Source organism: Corvus hawaiiensis, chromosome 5 (genome assembly GCF_020740725.1).
Source record: "Corvus hawaiiensis isolate bCorHaw1 chromosome 5, bCorHaw1.pri.cur, whole genome shotgun sequence".
Taxonomy (NCBI): Eukaryota; Metazoa; Chordata; class Aves; order Passeriformes; family Corvidae; genus Corvus; species Corvus hawaiiensis.
The window spans coordinates 11,647,562-11,663,680 of NC_063217.1; the positions used below are offsets into that span (position 1 = coordinate 11,647,562).

General features: G+C 38.7%; 1 protein-coding gene across 6 annotated transcripts in view; it reads right to left on the reverse strand.

The window, feature by feature from the left end:
• SORCS2 (sortilin related VPS10 domain containing receptor 2) overlaps positions 1-16,119 on the reverse strand; it is a 551,258-nt gene that overhangs the window by 55,985 nt on the left and 479,154 nt on the right. For all 6 annotated transcript variants that reach the window (XM_048304588.1, XM_048304587.1, XM_048304585.1 and 3 more), the window contains exons 12-14: positions 9,967-10,043; positions 2,033-2,124; positions 909-1,016 (exon numbers count right to left, since the gene is read on the reverse strand). In XM_048304588.1, coding sequence (XP_048160545.1) covers positions 909-1,016; positions 2,033-2,124; positions 9,967-10,043 — 277 coding nt within the window. The remainder of the gene's footprint in view (positions 1-908; positions 1,017-2,032; positions 2,125-9,966; positions 10,044-16,119) is intronic.

Here is a 16,119-nt window from a genome sequence, read left to right on the forward strand (position 1 = left end):
TGCTGAGGGTCCTTTATATATTGGGCTATTAATTTATTTTTCCCTGGGGAAAATGCTACTGGTACAGCTCGATTTGTAACTCCTGAGAGAAAAAGCTTGTCACAAGCACACTGAGCTCCAATATAAAGGATCACACAAACTGTTTTAATAGGAGCACATGCAACAACCTGCATGCTCTGCCCTGAGTGCATTCCCCTTTCCAGCTGCAGACAGCATGTGCCTTTCTCCCTGACTGGACAGGTGTTTTTTACTCTCAGACACTTCTAAAATACTAGAATTTGTCCCAGAGATGGAGCAAAATGTGCAGCTCAGATCCAGATGTCCCTGCTCCTTTGTAAAAAGACAGATGAACAGGAGCTTGAGTTGCAGAATTTGGTTATTTTTAGCTCTATTCACAGCATCTGCCTCTGTCACTGCACAGAATAAAAACAAATATTTGTTAGCACAGTGCTTGGTTACACCAAGTACTGCAGTGCTATTTACTAAGACAACACTATAGTTACTTGCGCTGCGAAGACAATAGATGTTTAACACTTCTGATGTCTGACTAAAAATCTGTAGAAAACAAAATACTCCCAAGAGGAAATAGTTATTTTTTTTCCTTACATCTTTCAGATTTGTATTGCAGTCCTATTATTACTGTCCTATTATTACAGTCCTATTACCCTGGTGGTAACTTTGCAAGATTTCATATGAGCATAACACTTCTTTACAATCCGAAATATTGCAGTCAGATAATTTCAAAGACAGGTTACATACCAGGGAGGATCAGACATTAGTGTAAATGTCCATGTGACTGTGAGAAGCAAAAGCCACTGACTCAAGGACTATCTCATACATGTGCAGCTGAAAATCTGTGCAAGTGCATAGAGAGAGCCCTGAAAATAGAGGTGAAACTAAAACCTTACGTCATGACCAGTGTCTCATCTCCAGGTTCACTAAGTAATCCATCTACAAAGACAGAAGTGCTGGTAAAATTATGTGTGCTCCAGGTCTGGCCTTCATCTATGCTGAACCTGTAAAAAAGCAGAAATGGCTTTCATTTACAACTATTGCTATACAAACAGAATGCACTTTAAAAAATCCCCTCACTACTAAAGCTTAGGATTTTTGATCAAAAAAATACAGTATGCCTAGACAGTGCATGACATTAATGAGATCTTCTTCTCAGCAACTTATCCAGGGATTCCCATTTTTATGAGAAGGTGTAATAAATTCTCCACAACAATAAAATTTCTCAGCCCGATTAAAAACTGAGCTCTGTCAACAAACTATCTTGCTACCTTGACTATTCAAAAGCAAGTTAATTCACATTTCATTCTTTCTAGTAGTCTCTAAGCTATAGACCTGTTCAGCAGAGGCCAGTGAAACACGAGAGGCCAACTGCGAAAACATGGGAGGTGCAGTAACTCCAGGCACCAAGATGATGATGGCCCTTCACAGCTGCTACCATCCACTTAAACATTTGCAAATCATACTGATGAATCAGCAAAACATATTTCAAAACGTATTTCAAATGTGCATCCAAAATTTATGAGTCAAAGTCTCTTTCTTCTGCACATTTCCTCCAGGTCTTTTGGATAGTAGGCTAACAATGGCTTTCATCCCAGAAAACCAGGCACAGAGCTTAGTTCCTACTCGTGTATATAACACAATTCTGCGAAAACAAACAATTCACAAGTGATGAAGATGTCTTACAGTTTTTTATGCTGAAGATTATAGTTCTGTGTGCCATTACACAAGGTTACCATGTTTTGCTGCACTATTGTGCAGTCTAAAACTAGATATTTTATATCAAAATGCTTTGCAACAAGCTTCTTATGATTGATGCATTATGCCATGGTACCTTCAGCACCATGAAGTAATCTTAAGTAAACATCCAACTGCATTTTGTTGACTTAATGAATGTTAAATTAAGATGACCCCACCTATGATTCATACATGATCACATTGAAATGCTTATCTTAAACTCTGAACTTTGCCTGAGGTCTTGAATACACAATAGCTCTACTCTAATTGACTGTAGGATTACTTGAGTATTTTCAGAGGGATGGAGGTGTCTTTGATAGCCACAATAACTCCACCATGGTCCAAGTACAAGATGTGGTGCTCTTCTTCAAAGACCTACAAGTCAGACAAAGAAAGGCCAGCTAAGCAAATGTACAAAACAGCTGAAATAAAATGAACAAGCAAAAAAGAATTAAGAGACTTGTGTTTTATAATGTCCACACTTCAAACTGAAAAGGACATAAAAGTCAGGTTAACTCTTATATTTCTCCCAGCTGTAAAAGAAAAGAAAGTTAAGCAGGTGAATCAGAAAATGTTCAGGTTCAAATCACAGTCAGATTAAACTGCCTAAAGTGATTTTAGCCCAAGCTTACAGTTCTCATAGTATGCATTCTGCATTCCTTCCTGTTATATATCACCAAGTGACCCATCACCTTTCTTTGGTGTTTGCCATATTCTGTGTATCCTGAAGAATAAAATGCTTTGTAGTTTAATTCTAAGAAAAAAAGGAAAAGAACTGCTGTCTGTGACTTTCTCACATACTCTCCAGAACCTACAGAATGTGAAATAAGTGGTGCAAGGATGTTTTCCTCATTTCCAGTGTCAGTGAGTTTAAGTTAAAATATTATGTGATGTACCATGGAGGCCACTCTGAATTTGGACCAAAATACACGTACTATTGATTTAATGGTATAAAGGATTAAAAAATTCCTAAATTATTTCAATTCCTTTTCTAGAGGTCATCAGCAGTACTAAAATAAAAGCACAGGTTTCCTGTTTTACATCTCAAATCTGTTTTAAGACAGAATACTCATTTTATTAACCTGTGAAAGTTCATTTAACAAAGAAGCAAGTGATACATGAGAATTATCACACACACTTAGCATTTATAGACAAGCATGCAGTCTTCTATGTGCTTTGACAAAGCAAAGGTGAAAACCATAAAGGTTAGCTTTACTTTGCCTTGTGAATGAAAAAATACTGACAATACCAAATTTTCTTTTTTTGGCAAAACTAAATGCTACATTTAGAGGATTTCTCAGCAAGACTGAACCAAAGCTGGGGTGAAAATATCTTACAGCACACTCACCATTATTTCAAAAGTAGGAAGCACTTAATTTGGGTTGAGAACTCAGTCTTCCTCTCATCTATTAAGAACATATTTTATGGGAATCCTAGGGCTTCAAGTGTCTGATCGGTTTTTCAATGTTGCCAATTTACAGGCAAAACCCTGACATGAGGCATTTATAGTCCTATCTACTTACTCACCCAGCTGTGCATTTTAGAAGAGAATTCAGTAAAGGACAGACATTAATTTTAGATGCACTTCAAAAGGATGAGATCAGCTGGAGACAGATAAGCAAGCAGAGTTTCGATTTTCCTCTAAACTTCCCTCAAACCAAACTGCAACAGTATGTGCTGGGACACCAAGTCTCCCAAAGCTTCACCACCATGCTGAAGAAAAAGGAAGCTGATATCTGCACCACTTTATACAAATTAGCCCTTCCCAGAAAAGCACCATGGCAATTCCTCATGTACCATTTTAACACCCTGCTTTAGCACACTATAAAGCACAGAGGACACACTACGGGCATATTAATGACATTGTTATATCATGTTCTTCTTGCCCACACTTCAAACTTTTTATAAACAAAATGTATGAAAGCCATATGAAAACAATTCTTCATCTTCAATACATTGAAAAGAATTAGCAGTTTCATGCCAGTTCATCACAAAAGTAAATACTTATCTCTACTTTCTGGTAACAAAACCAAGGCAAACAGTTTGCAAAGGATCGAGGGAAAGGTGGTCCCAGTGTGAGAGATGAAGTTCAGACCCAAGAAGATGACATATGTGAGTTCACAATAGGCCACAAATTCTGATATACATCTCTCCACTAACTAAAGCAGGCAGTAAATCTATTCAGATCCTTACTAGTAGCCAGTCACTACCGAACAAGATTTTTATAAACTATTTCTGTAATTTTTTGTGCACATTCTGTGCTTTATAATCACAATGTCAGCTTCTATTCTGTCCTCTTCCTTCTGCTCTAAATGCTTTTTTTTCTATGTCTGTCCCAACAACTTCTGCAGCTATTTCAGGTCAGAATATCCATTGGAAGAAATTGGGCTAGCTCCATGAAATCAGTGAGAGCATGTTTAAGTGATCCTAGAGAAATATATGCCATACAATTTGCTTTGCAATACAGAAGTTCAAAAAAATAAACAAAATTTCCTGAGATTACTTTTTTCTTTCATCAAGTGATATCCATTACTAAACTCAAATCTGGAAACAGAAGCTTTTCTACACAGAATGAGCCAGTTGGACCTTCTCAGGGCTGAAAAGCTGTAATTACATCCTTTTATGTTGCGCTTAGAAGTGTTACCATCTATCTCCTAAGATGCCTGCAGGAAAACATGTATTCTCACTTAACCAAAGGTTTTCCAAGTTGCTTTGATACACAAGGATTTGACACAGATAAATAATATTCCAACAAAAAAAAGCATCAGACTAAAGCTCCAGAGATCTAGATTTAGTTCCTAGACATCCAAAAGGCTTTCTGTGTAACCTCATTAGCTTAACTGAGCATTTTGTTGCTGCAAGAGCTACTTTGGCAGCAGATCAAATGTGAAAGGTTTATTGTTGCTGACTTTTTCCTTTTATTTATGCCATTTCTTTTGAAAGCCAGACTTTTCTCTTGCTCTCTTTGCTGTATCTCAAGTACAGTGTTTTAACAGATGCTGGTGAAATAGCAGAAGCAACCACAACTGTGAACAGAAATCAGTATTAGAAAAATAATAAAAAACCTCATGTGTATACACAAGGTAATCCTTAGCACTTAACAGAGTATCCTAAGAGTTCATGCTCATTAAAACATTTTTTGATATTGTTTTCCTGGTGTAATAGAGAAATCTTTCAAATAAACATGAGTTCATCTTAAGCTACATCTTCATGGTCCACTTGGCACTTAAGTTAACAGTTGGACCTAACGATCTTAAGGGTCTTTTCCAACCTAAATGATTCTATGATTCTAAGCCCACATAGTTCATGATAATGCCAAGGTGAGATCTCCTTCTTCTACAGTCAGTTCACGGCATGGATGTTTAAGTTACTTGCCAATCACCTCCTAAACTACTGCTATTTACAGTGCAATGTTGTAGAGTACATAGCTCCAAATTTAATTTTTTTTCTTAAGAAAAGAGTGATGGTTTCAAGATATATCAACAATCACCTCAGCCACAAAAGGCAGAAGAACAACTGGAACCAACCCAAGTGGTATTGTGGTTACTTATAACCACAAATCTTGTTTTTATTTTTTGTGTGAGCTGGCACAGGCAGGACACAGGAACAACCACAAAACCACAGATGAAATTCAATAATAAATTTATTCTCATTACCTGGCCAACCAGGTGAGCCCTGAAGCAGCACCTGGGCAGAGACACACAAGTGGGGATGAAGACACTGCAGAGCTCAGTCCATGCTGGAGGATCACCCAGCCTGCTGCTTTCAGCTGTATTTCAGGGGTTTGCACAGGTGTAATTTACCACTCTGCTTTGGTCTTTGCTGAAGCAGGGCAGGGATCTCAGGCATGTTTGATACTGTGCCTCTATCACAGGCCTATGTTATCTAAACACAGACGTTTGACTTGTCCAACACAGAAGACCAAATACCTACTAGTGTGAGTGTGATATATGTGGGTTTTGACACCGGAGCTGCATGTCATGTGGCTGTGTTTTCAATCCTCCTTACCAACCTTCTGTTGGTAACCTTCTGTTATTTTCTCAAACATTTCCATTTATCACCAGAATTTACTTAATTTCACAAAACTGTCATTTAGGCATTCGTTTCTACCTATGAACACTGCCTCTGTTAATAGGTAAGTCTTCCTGAACCCTTATATGACCACATCAAATGCAAGCTACGGAAATAGGGGTTCAGTTGAAACCAATCATAGAATCAGTAAATTTGGAAAAGACTTCTAGGACCATTGAGTCCAGCCATGAACCCTGAGCATTGCCAAGTCTGTCTAACCATGTTCCCAAGTGCCATATTAACACATTATCTGAACACTTCTAGAGACGGCAACTCAACCACTTCCCTGGGCAGCCTGTTCCAATGCCTGACCATATTTTCAGTGTTTTTCCTAATATCCAATCTAAACCTTCCCTTCTGCAACTCAAGTCCATTTCCTCTTGTCCTGTCACTCGTTACCTGGGACATGAGACCAAACCCCACCTATCTACCCCCCAATCTCCTTTCAGGCAATTGTAAAGAGCAATAAGGACCCTCACAAGCCTTAAAATAATTTAAGTATATATAGATGGTCAAGAAATTATGGAAAAGAATGATCAGCAGATTGTTGTTAAAGTGAGAATGGATTGCAGACTCAGGTCCCAGTTAAGAATCAGAAACTGTCAATTTTGTCATGCTAACGTAAAGAAATCTTCCCAAATGGGGTGCCAGTAATGTCAAGACATCAAGGGCAGTCATTTCATTATGTTAAGTACTGATAAAGTTTGTAATTTTGCATTCAGTCTTATCATGCATCAGGAGAGGAATGCCATATTAGACAGTCCAACCAATGAGCAAAAAAAAAAGAAAAAAAAAAACCACTTCAGAAATTTGGGTCATTAGGAAAATCAGTGGATTTGAGTTTGCTGTTTCCAAGGGCAAAATCCCTATATTCAGCATAGACCTGATAATCACCTTTTAACATCTAAAAAGTTATTCAAAGGTGACAGGAAACCACTCCTCTCAAAAGGTAAGAGGAAAACTTGTACAATTTGTGAACAGAAACAAGAACAAGAACAGGAGCAAAAGGAACAGTCAGCTTATGTCAAATATTCAGAAAAATCTGTGAAGAATGGTGAAGCACCATGAAGCCAGAATCTCCTACAGGGAAGGATTAACAAATAGTTCTGGGAAACCTCCTGTAGAGATGTTCCTTGTATGTTTGATGCTGTCTCAGAGCACACCGTTGAATTACAGGATCTTTAACCTTCCCCAAAGTCCTATAATCCTTTGAACCAATACTGCTATTATTTCAAGAAAGGTTTATTTAATTTCCTGCAGTACATTTTCTCCTAAGTCTCTTACGTTTGCTTTTCTGCATTCTCTGTCTCTATACACAAGCACACACTGCTCCTTTTCTCCTCTGTAAACAGCTCTGCAACATCATGTGAGCGTGTGAGAAAGGTGCCAGGCCCTTGTCAATGACAACCACAAAGTTCCAAGGTAGAGACTTAGACAAAGAGTTGTGCCAAAGCATGGGATTTCACCAGTTCACGAGACCTGCAATTTACTGAATTATCTAAATTCCTTTACCACCTGATTGAAGCCTTTTCTTTTGTTGTATGTATTCCAGCAGAGAAAGGAAATGTGCTGCTGTCCTCTGGAAGAAATGATCATGAACAGTGAGGCCATAAAATACATAAAATAATCTACAGTTCCATTCTGATCACAAATATTAGAATTGAGTAAGCTCTTTCAAAGGCTTCATAGCAGTTTTAATTAAAATAAAACTAGCGATGTTGTTTGCCATTTTGACTGCCACAATGAGGGATCAATTTGTGGTTGATTTTACAGCATAATTAGGCACCTTAGGGTCAAGTTTCAACACATATTATTTACCTGAGTGTCTCTGCAAATAAAAACCATTGAAAATATTAATTTGATCTCATTCACTCGTTTCTTCTTATTTTTCACCCCAGAAAAACTATAAAACTTTGGCAAATGCTGACAACAAATTATGAGAGGCCTCTAAGAAGTATTAAACAACACAGTACCCACTGTAAATGCTGGAAGGCTCTTGCATTTAAACACCTATTTATTGTATGCTAGATTTCAAGAAGGTATTTGGTATAAAATTTTATCTTTTAAAAATCAAAGGACATTTTCATTAAAAAAAAAATCCATTTATTTTTAAAGTACTTTGTGGAGTACTAGTGGCACCCTACCATAGTAATATAAGAAACTGTCTGTATTTTTCTTTTTTAATCTCAAATTCCCCAAGCTCAGTAACACTACTGAGAACATTTTCACACTTAATGGTTCTCAGAAAATAAAAAAAATTTATTTCAGTTGAACACTACAATACTATTTTAACTGAAATGATATCATTTTTTTGAAAAAAAATTTTTTGAGGGTGCTTTTTTTTATCCTGGATATATATTATAAGTAGAATCTATATGATACTGTGAATTGTTGATATATACATATATAGAGAAAGAAAATATCCCTGTGCTGAGTGTATTGGGTTTGCACGACAAGGTTTGGGTAGCAGGTTAGTCTACAGAGGTGGCTTCTTCGAGACACTTCTAGAGAAGCTTTCCCACATTGGACAGCCAGCACCAGCCAGCTTCAAGATGGACACACCACTGCTCAAGGTAGAGTCAATCAGCGACAGCAGCAGCACATTTGGGATTATGTATTTGAGAAGTGCACAACAGCAACTGCAGCAGGAGTGAAGAGCTGAGAATATGAGAGAGGAACAGCCCTGCAGACACCAAGGTCAGGGCAGAAGGCAGAGCAGGAGGTGCTCCAGGTGCCAGAGCACAGATTCCCCTGCACCCCCCAGTGCAGCCCATGGTGAGGCAGCTGTGCCCTGCAGCCCATGGAGGTCCATGCTGGAGCAGAGACCCACCTGCAGCCCCTGGAGGACTCCACACTGGAGCAGATGGATGCCTGAAGGAGGCTGCAACCCCACAGGGAGCTGATGCTGGAGCAGGTTTGCTGGTAGGACTTATGGTCCCACAGGGGACCCATGCTGGAGCAGACTGTCCCTGATGGGCTGCAGCCCATGGGAAGCACTCATTCTGCAGAACTTATGGAGAACTACAGCCCATGGAAAGGACTCATGTTGGAGAAGTTGATTGAAAGCTGTCTTCTTTGGGAGGGACATCACACTGAAGCAGGGAAAGAGTGTGAGTCCTCCCCTTGAGGAGGAAAGAGCAGCAGAGACAACGTGTGGTGAACGGACTGCAGACCCCATTCCACATTCCCCTGTGTGACTCAGGGTGAGGAGGTAGAGAATTAATGAGTAAAGTCAAGCCCAGGATGAAGGGCGAGGTAGGGGGAACATGTTCTAAGATTTGGGTTTATTTCTCACTATCTAGTCTGTTATTCAAATTAATCTCCCCCAAGTCAGGTCATTTTTGCCTGTGATGGTAGCTGGTAATCAATTTCTCCCTGTCCTTATCTCAACCCATGAGCTCTTTGTTATATTCTCTCTCCCCTGTCCAGCTGAGGAGGGCAGTGACAGAGAGAGATCGGTGGGCACCTGGCATCAAGCCAGGGCAAACCCACCACACTGAGACAGAGCAAGTTAGGAAACAATACATAATAAAGGTGATATGCTTTAACTGACACTAATCAGTGGAAGAAAAAGACATCCAAAATTCAAATAGCATTACTACATCATTGTTGTCTTTTTAATACTTTGGTATTTCTAGTCCCTGAATTTATTAAATCATGCTAAAAGACTTTAAAAAGTTTTTTTTTTAATCTTTTTTCACTTTCTCAGTTCCAATGAAGAAAAAAGTTTACGCTAAGTAACAGCTTTCAGACTATGAAGCAGAAGAATTTTTGCCTTTGTACCTAAGCCATGTCTTTTAGCTTGGCATGCTTGTACTGCAAGACCTAGCCCAAGTCCACTTCATCATTAGCATAGGAAGATTACTTAAATTATTAAAAACCTAAACAGACACTATGTTTTTTGCATAAGATACTTATAGATCTTTAAAGAGACCAAAATATTTTAACTTTAGCAGAACCTGACAGCCTGATCAATTTGAGTCTTTGCAAATCACCTTCTTAATCTCTTGGTTTCTAAGCAAACTGGAGATGATAATACCACCTCCTTCAAAAGAGTATCTAAAGATTAGTTAAGCATTACATAATTCATCACATTTGGTACATTAAAATTATTTCCAGGTTCCTTTGATGATTTATGCTTCCTACCTGACGCCACGTGTTCCCACAGTCAGATGTTATGTACATCTCTTCTTTATACTCAACCAGCTGGGACCCCAGGTTACCTGTCACAAAAGAGGAGAAAACAAGGGTTGCATCCACATGAGCAAGAGAGATTGGATGCAAGTTTGAGTAAGAAGCTTCCAGTTCAGAGCAAGAACTAAACTCTGATAAACAGGCTTACTTCATTTCTGGTAGAACCAGCAAAACCCTTTAAAAGCATATATTTGCACATTTGTACAATTTCAATGTCTTCCTTTCCACTGCTATATTGTCCATAGGTGGAAGAAATGAGGCTTAATTCTAATACTGAAATGCAGAAGTCAGACCAACATTTTAGTTTTGTTGCTGCATGCTGAAAAATTATTATAAAACAATATGTATTTAAGATGTAAGTATGAAACATGCATAAACTCAGAAGCTTTAACCTTAACCTTAATCACATTCTGTAAAGTTTTTCACATTGAACCGAAACTGTTAAATGAAATACTCTAAGACTTGATGAAGTGGTAGCTAGATCTAGATTCTGGTGAAATATGCAACATGAAAAAAGGGGGCAGGGCTTCTGAAAAATACAAAAGAATTGAAAGCAGAATTACTTGATTTACCTAAATATTGACTAGGAAGCCACTGAATATTTTGACAAAAAGTACTGAGGAGAATTCAGATTCCTGCAAAACTAACAGAAGTGTTAAACTTCGGGAAGATGACAGCAGATGCAGTCCCAAATACAGAGATCTCCATATTTTAACATGCAGTATTTCAAATAGCAAACTATTAAACCACTAGGCAGTTTACAGCATCCTAGGGGAGAATCAATCATGGCACAATATTCTGTCTAAATTATATCCTCCAGGGGATTTTGACTCAAATACATGCTTTGCATGTTTTTACAGTAGAAATAAGATAAAAATTATCAGATCCTCTTAAACAGAAGAGACGATGAAAAAAACACTTGAGATTAGGATGGCACTATGAAATTTCACTTCTGTGTTATATAAATAGCTGGTTTTTAACCACTAAACCAGATCTGCTTATGCAGAGTGTGCTTACTAGTGCTGAAAGGTTCCCAAGAGGAATGACAGGGCCCACTGCCCAAAGCACCCGCTCCATTTAGACCATCAAGGTTGCATGTGCTCCACTCTTTAACAGGATAATAACTTTACATCATTTAAACCTAACTACATCCTGGACAGGATTGGGATATTTATATTGAATCAGGGAATTTATAGGAGTCAGTTAATTCCTTTCAATTGCAACTAATATTTCAGAAGATGCCACTTCCCATTCTTGGCCTTTTCTTGGGTTTTCATCTTTACAACTCACTGCACACTCTCTCATTTATCAGATAATTCAGCACAGATTTAGTTGGTCATAGAATCACAGAATATGTCGAGTTGGAAGGCATCCATCAGGATCATTGAGTCCAACTCCTGGCCCTGCACAGGACACCCCAAGGACCACACCAGGTGTCTGAGAGCATTTTCCAAATACTTCCTGAACTCAGACAGGCTTGGTGCTGTGACCCCTTCCTTGGGGAGCCTGTTCCAAAGCTCAATCACCCTCTGGCTGAAAAACCTTTTCCTGAAATACAACCTACACCTTCAGTGAATATTATCCAATGAGATAGTTCCAAAAGGAAAGCTTAACACATTAATTCAGTTATATTTTCTCCCCAAATACAGGTTTAAGAGTAATCTGATCACTAGAAAGAGATATGAACGAGAAATCACCCCCTCAAGGCTGAAGGAAGGCAAGGAAGATCTGTTTCAGTGCTTATACAAAATACATTTATTTTGCTATTCTTACTTTCATCTGTTATAGTTTTCACTGGTATATCATCTGCAAATGGGCATATTCTTGTGCTTCTGCAGTTAATCACAGAAAGTTTTCTATGGGACAGCTGAGAACAGAAATATTTATTTGCTTGCTAGAATCTAACGTACTGCTGTCAATCTACACCCTTCTTTACACAGATAACTTTAACAAATGCAGTGTTAGTTTTGCTGCTGGGTAAATTCTGTTTATTTACCTCTTTTCACCACTTACTGAAATCTACTTGCATAAGTAGGTCTTTATTTTGAGCATTGCTAGGGATCTGCCCTTTAAAGAATTCAGTGGCAAATTGCCTTGCTAATGGAAAATTAGTCTGTAAATTAAACAGCATCTACTTGTGCTTCATTAAAAGGCCTTTTCTATCCAGCTGATATGGTAATGATATTAGCAACAGTATTGTAATTGCAGCTCTGTTAAAAGAAAGACAGGACCTCCCACTTCTGATTTTACCTTTACTATCTTTTCTTGGTAAAAGAGAAAAAGGAGTTGATGAGCTCAGTTAAAATTCCAGAGACTTGTCATTCTGCCTAAACCACAATTGATGCCAACAGGAACAGAATCTGGGACACTGCTTTGGGAAAAAGGACTCCGGTGATGTTTGACCTTTGAAAATTGTCTGTCCATAGGCCAAGGGGGGAAGCCCAGAAGTGATGCATGCAGGACCTGCTGATGGTTGACACAATGTTTAATTGTGTCATTAATGAAGGCTGCAATTTTCATTACTTCCAGATTTTATGTAACACAGAGTTATATGACATAAATTCACAAACTTTGCAAAATCAGGTCTTCAAGCAGAAAAAAAGGTAAACACCTTTCTGTAAGGAAGGATAAAACTTTTCAGTGCAGTTGGAGTTTGTTCTGTGGGTACTGCAGACCATGGCTGGCTGAAAAACAGCTTAGGTGGATTCAGAAAGAAAAAGGAGGTGAGGCCAAAAGAAGGAAAGGGGAGACAGGCAGGCTCCTGCAAAGTGCAGTGGGAAGCACCCATGCAGCCAAATCTGAGAGGTGACAGGCAGATGGAAATTTCCACAGGAACACATAGGGATGCATGATGAGTTTCATAAGTCACAGATAAGCCACTCTGAAAGCTGTTAGCTTGAAAAAAGTAGAACTGGAATAAAACCAAGTCCTTCAAAGATCTAAGTGAACAACACCCACAACTCCCTACGCTTTTATTAGCAAACCTTTCTATTTAACACGTCATGCAAGAGTCATGTTTTCTTTAGTTAAAAAGTTACATTGTTTTAATTTTATTTTTCAATAGGTTAATAAAAAATTAACTTCAAAGATTTGGAGAATTTTGTTAGTTTTGAGATTTAAAATAAATTGCATAATTTTAGGCTCTAGGTACCTTGCAGTGTGTTGTGTTACTGGATAAGCCAGGTAACTAAACACAGTGCATGTAATGGCACCCCATAACCCCCTTTACAACAGCTCCAATTTGCATCAAATGAAATACAAAAAATCCTGACATTAATAACACTGCAAACAAACAACTGCAAAGCCACAGCAGCACTCAAAGTAGAACTGAGACATCCTGAACCTTTCCATGACATATGTGAGGAGAATTATAAAACATATTTGTGGTAAGTGTGGCGGCCAATCACATATGAGCACAGCTGGCACTGTGATCAAGTGACACAAGAAGGTGAGAAATAAACAATTATGCTCAGCCCAAGACTGGAAGCCAAAAATGTTTAAGTACCATTCCCACCACATTCTGAAGTGTTTAGACTGGACCACAGCCCCCAAATATCTGTGTGCTCTTTGCCTGGTTTGCCACACCAAAATCTGTGCTTCTTATTACAGCTGTAAATATCTGCAGTAACTCCTCAGGTGTGCCACTACAGCACAAAAACTCTTCTACCATTTTAGTGGCTCTGTGTTAGATGCATCTGGGGGAGCAAGTAAATGTAATGTAGTACACTGAAGGCAACTCGGGTCCATACTGAAAAAGTTACTGCAGCTGGAATGGATAATCAGCTGCAGGCATGTGCTGGTTTGGGCTGTGGCAGAGTTAATTTTCTTCACAGCACCTGGTACAGGGCTGTGTTCTGGACTTGTACTGAAAAGGGTGTCGATGATAATACAAGGATGTTTTCATTACTGCTGGGCAGTGCTTACACAGAGTCAAGGCCTTTTCTGCTCCTCAAGCCTTGCCACCAGAGAGGAGGCTGGGGGTGCACAAGGAAGTGGAAATGGGCACAGCTGAGACAGCTGACCCCAGCTGACGTGGGGATATTCCAGGCTATACATCACCATGCTCAGCAATAAACTGGGGGAGAGGCTGGTGCAGGGCCACTGCCCAGGGACAGGCTGGGCACCAGGTGATTGGAGTTGAGCAACTGTTTTCATTTGCATCACTTCTCTTTCTTGGGATTTCTCTCTCTTTGTCCTTTTCCTTTTAATTACAATTTATTATTATTATTTTACTTCCATTATTAAGCTGCTCTTACCTCAATCCATGAGTTTCTTCACCTTAACCCTCCCAATTCCCTTCCCCTCATCCTCCTGGATAGGAAGTGAGCAAGCAGCTGTGTACTGCTTAGTTGATGGCTGGACTTAAACCATGCCAAGGCTATATTAGCCAGTACCATTTATACAAGTCTAACATGACTTTTGGTCAAAAACTCCTCTGACACATGACTGTTTTCCACCCAGTTTCATGAAGTTTTGTTTGTAATACAAAAGTTTCACAAGTTTGTCTTACAATATTTTGTTGGAAAAAATTAACAATATTTCATATTCTTTTGGTACCTAAATGACTCTCATGTGCGTGTCTTCTCCAAACCAATGCCTGGGGCACCATATACACCTGAATTGTCCTTAAGCACTCCCCCAAAGCTTTTTGTCACCAATATAGACAGGCGATTGTGCTAGATGGACTGTCAGCCTGAGTCAGTATGGCTCTGCTGTTAGGTTCTGACACTGCTTCTATTCAGGAAGCAAAAGGAAACATTTTGGCCTGCATTTTTGAGTTTTTGATTAAGGACAGTCATTTTTCATTTCCATTACTTGCATTCTTAGAAACCTTGTCAAACCATATTTTGGGATACACTAAATCCTCTTTTGCTTTTTCACTTGTCCTGAGTAAAGGCTGATTTTAAGTAACTGCATAAAATCACGTGTTCCATCCTTGCAGGGGTGGCAGTACCAAAAACTAGAATACAGAGGCACTATACTGTTCAGCATAGTCCTGCAAGCTTACTGTATCTCTGCACATGACAGTTTAGCAGCTGGTAGCCCAGGGATGTGAAAGAAAGCAATGTATTTCAGTGCTGTCTGGGGGCCAGCCAAGTTCTCGTGAAAGGTGGTAAAGCTATGAAAAACACAGCTCTTAATGCAGATCTCAAGAGTCAGGCATTTTGGTAGGTTCTTACTGGGTCACAACAAGTATGAAAGATTACTTCATTTAAAATTTACTATCAATTTACGTGTTCTAAGTGCTACTTATTGCTGTGTTAACCCATATTTTTATATGTGGCTTTGGACATGTTTACAGTAAGAAGAAATAAGCCCCATGTGCAATGCTTAGATAATCCTTCTAATATGGAAAATCTTTTTCAGTCACTTAAATTTATGATACAGGCAGACACCTATTCCAAAAAGAGAGAAGTGCCTTGCCGGGATTACTGGTAACTAATACAGCTGTAACATGGTTTCAGGCCATGCACAATAAGTTAAAATGTCATGGTTTGTAAGCTTGTAGTCACAATGTAGAACAAACTTACATATTTAAATTTGTATTTAAATCTCCCTGACAACTGGCAAGCTGAAGATGTGTTCAGATGACGTAGTGGGGAATCAGAATTGAGGAACATGAGAAAAATTTAAAGGAATTTCAGGATGTTCACTCCAAAATGTAATGGGAAATGCTCAACCATCTCCCCATTCCCTTATCCTTTTTTATAGAGGCATGCTACTTCTGTGAAAAATGACAGAAATTCATCACAATGTATGCAATTATATTTGGCCCTAATATGAAAAAAAGTAAACAGAACTTTTCCAGTGCTTCCTCAATTTGTGTGAATGTGCAGAATTTACTGCTTGCTTGATTTGCCACCTGGATTGGAAGCTAAGCAGGCAATTATTGTAAACTAGCACCTGAAAAAGCTACACATCTCTAAACATTTTTCATAGAAAAGTCCTTAGCAAGTTTATACTAAAAATTTACACATCAATTGACACACATTTCATAGCTGATGTTGTGAGAAATAGAAGTTGTTGCCAAGATTAAAATGCACAAGAATCAAATGTAAATGCAAAATCCTATTGCATTTCTTAGAGAGCAAAGCAGTTATTTAA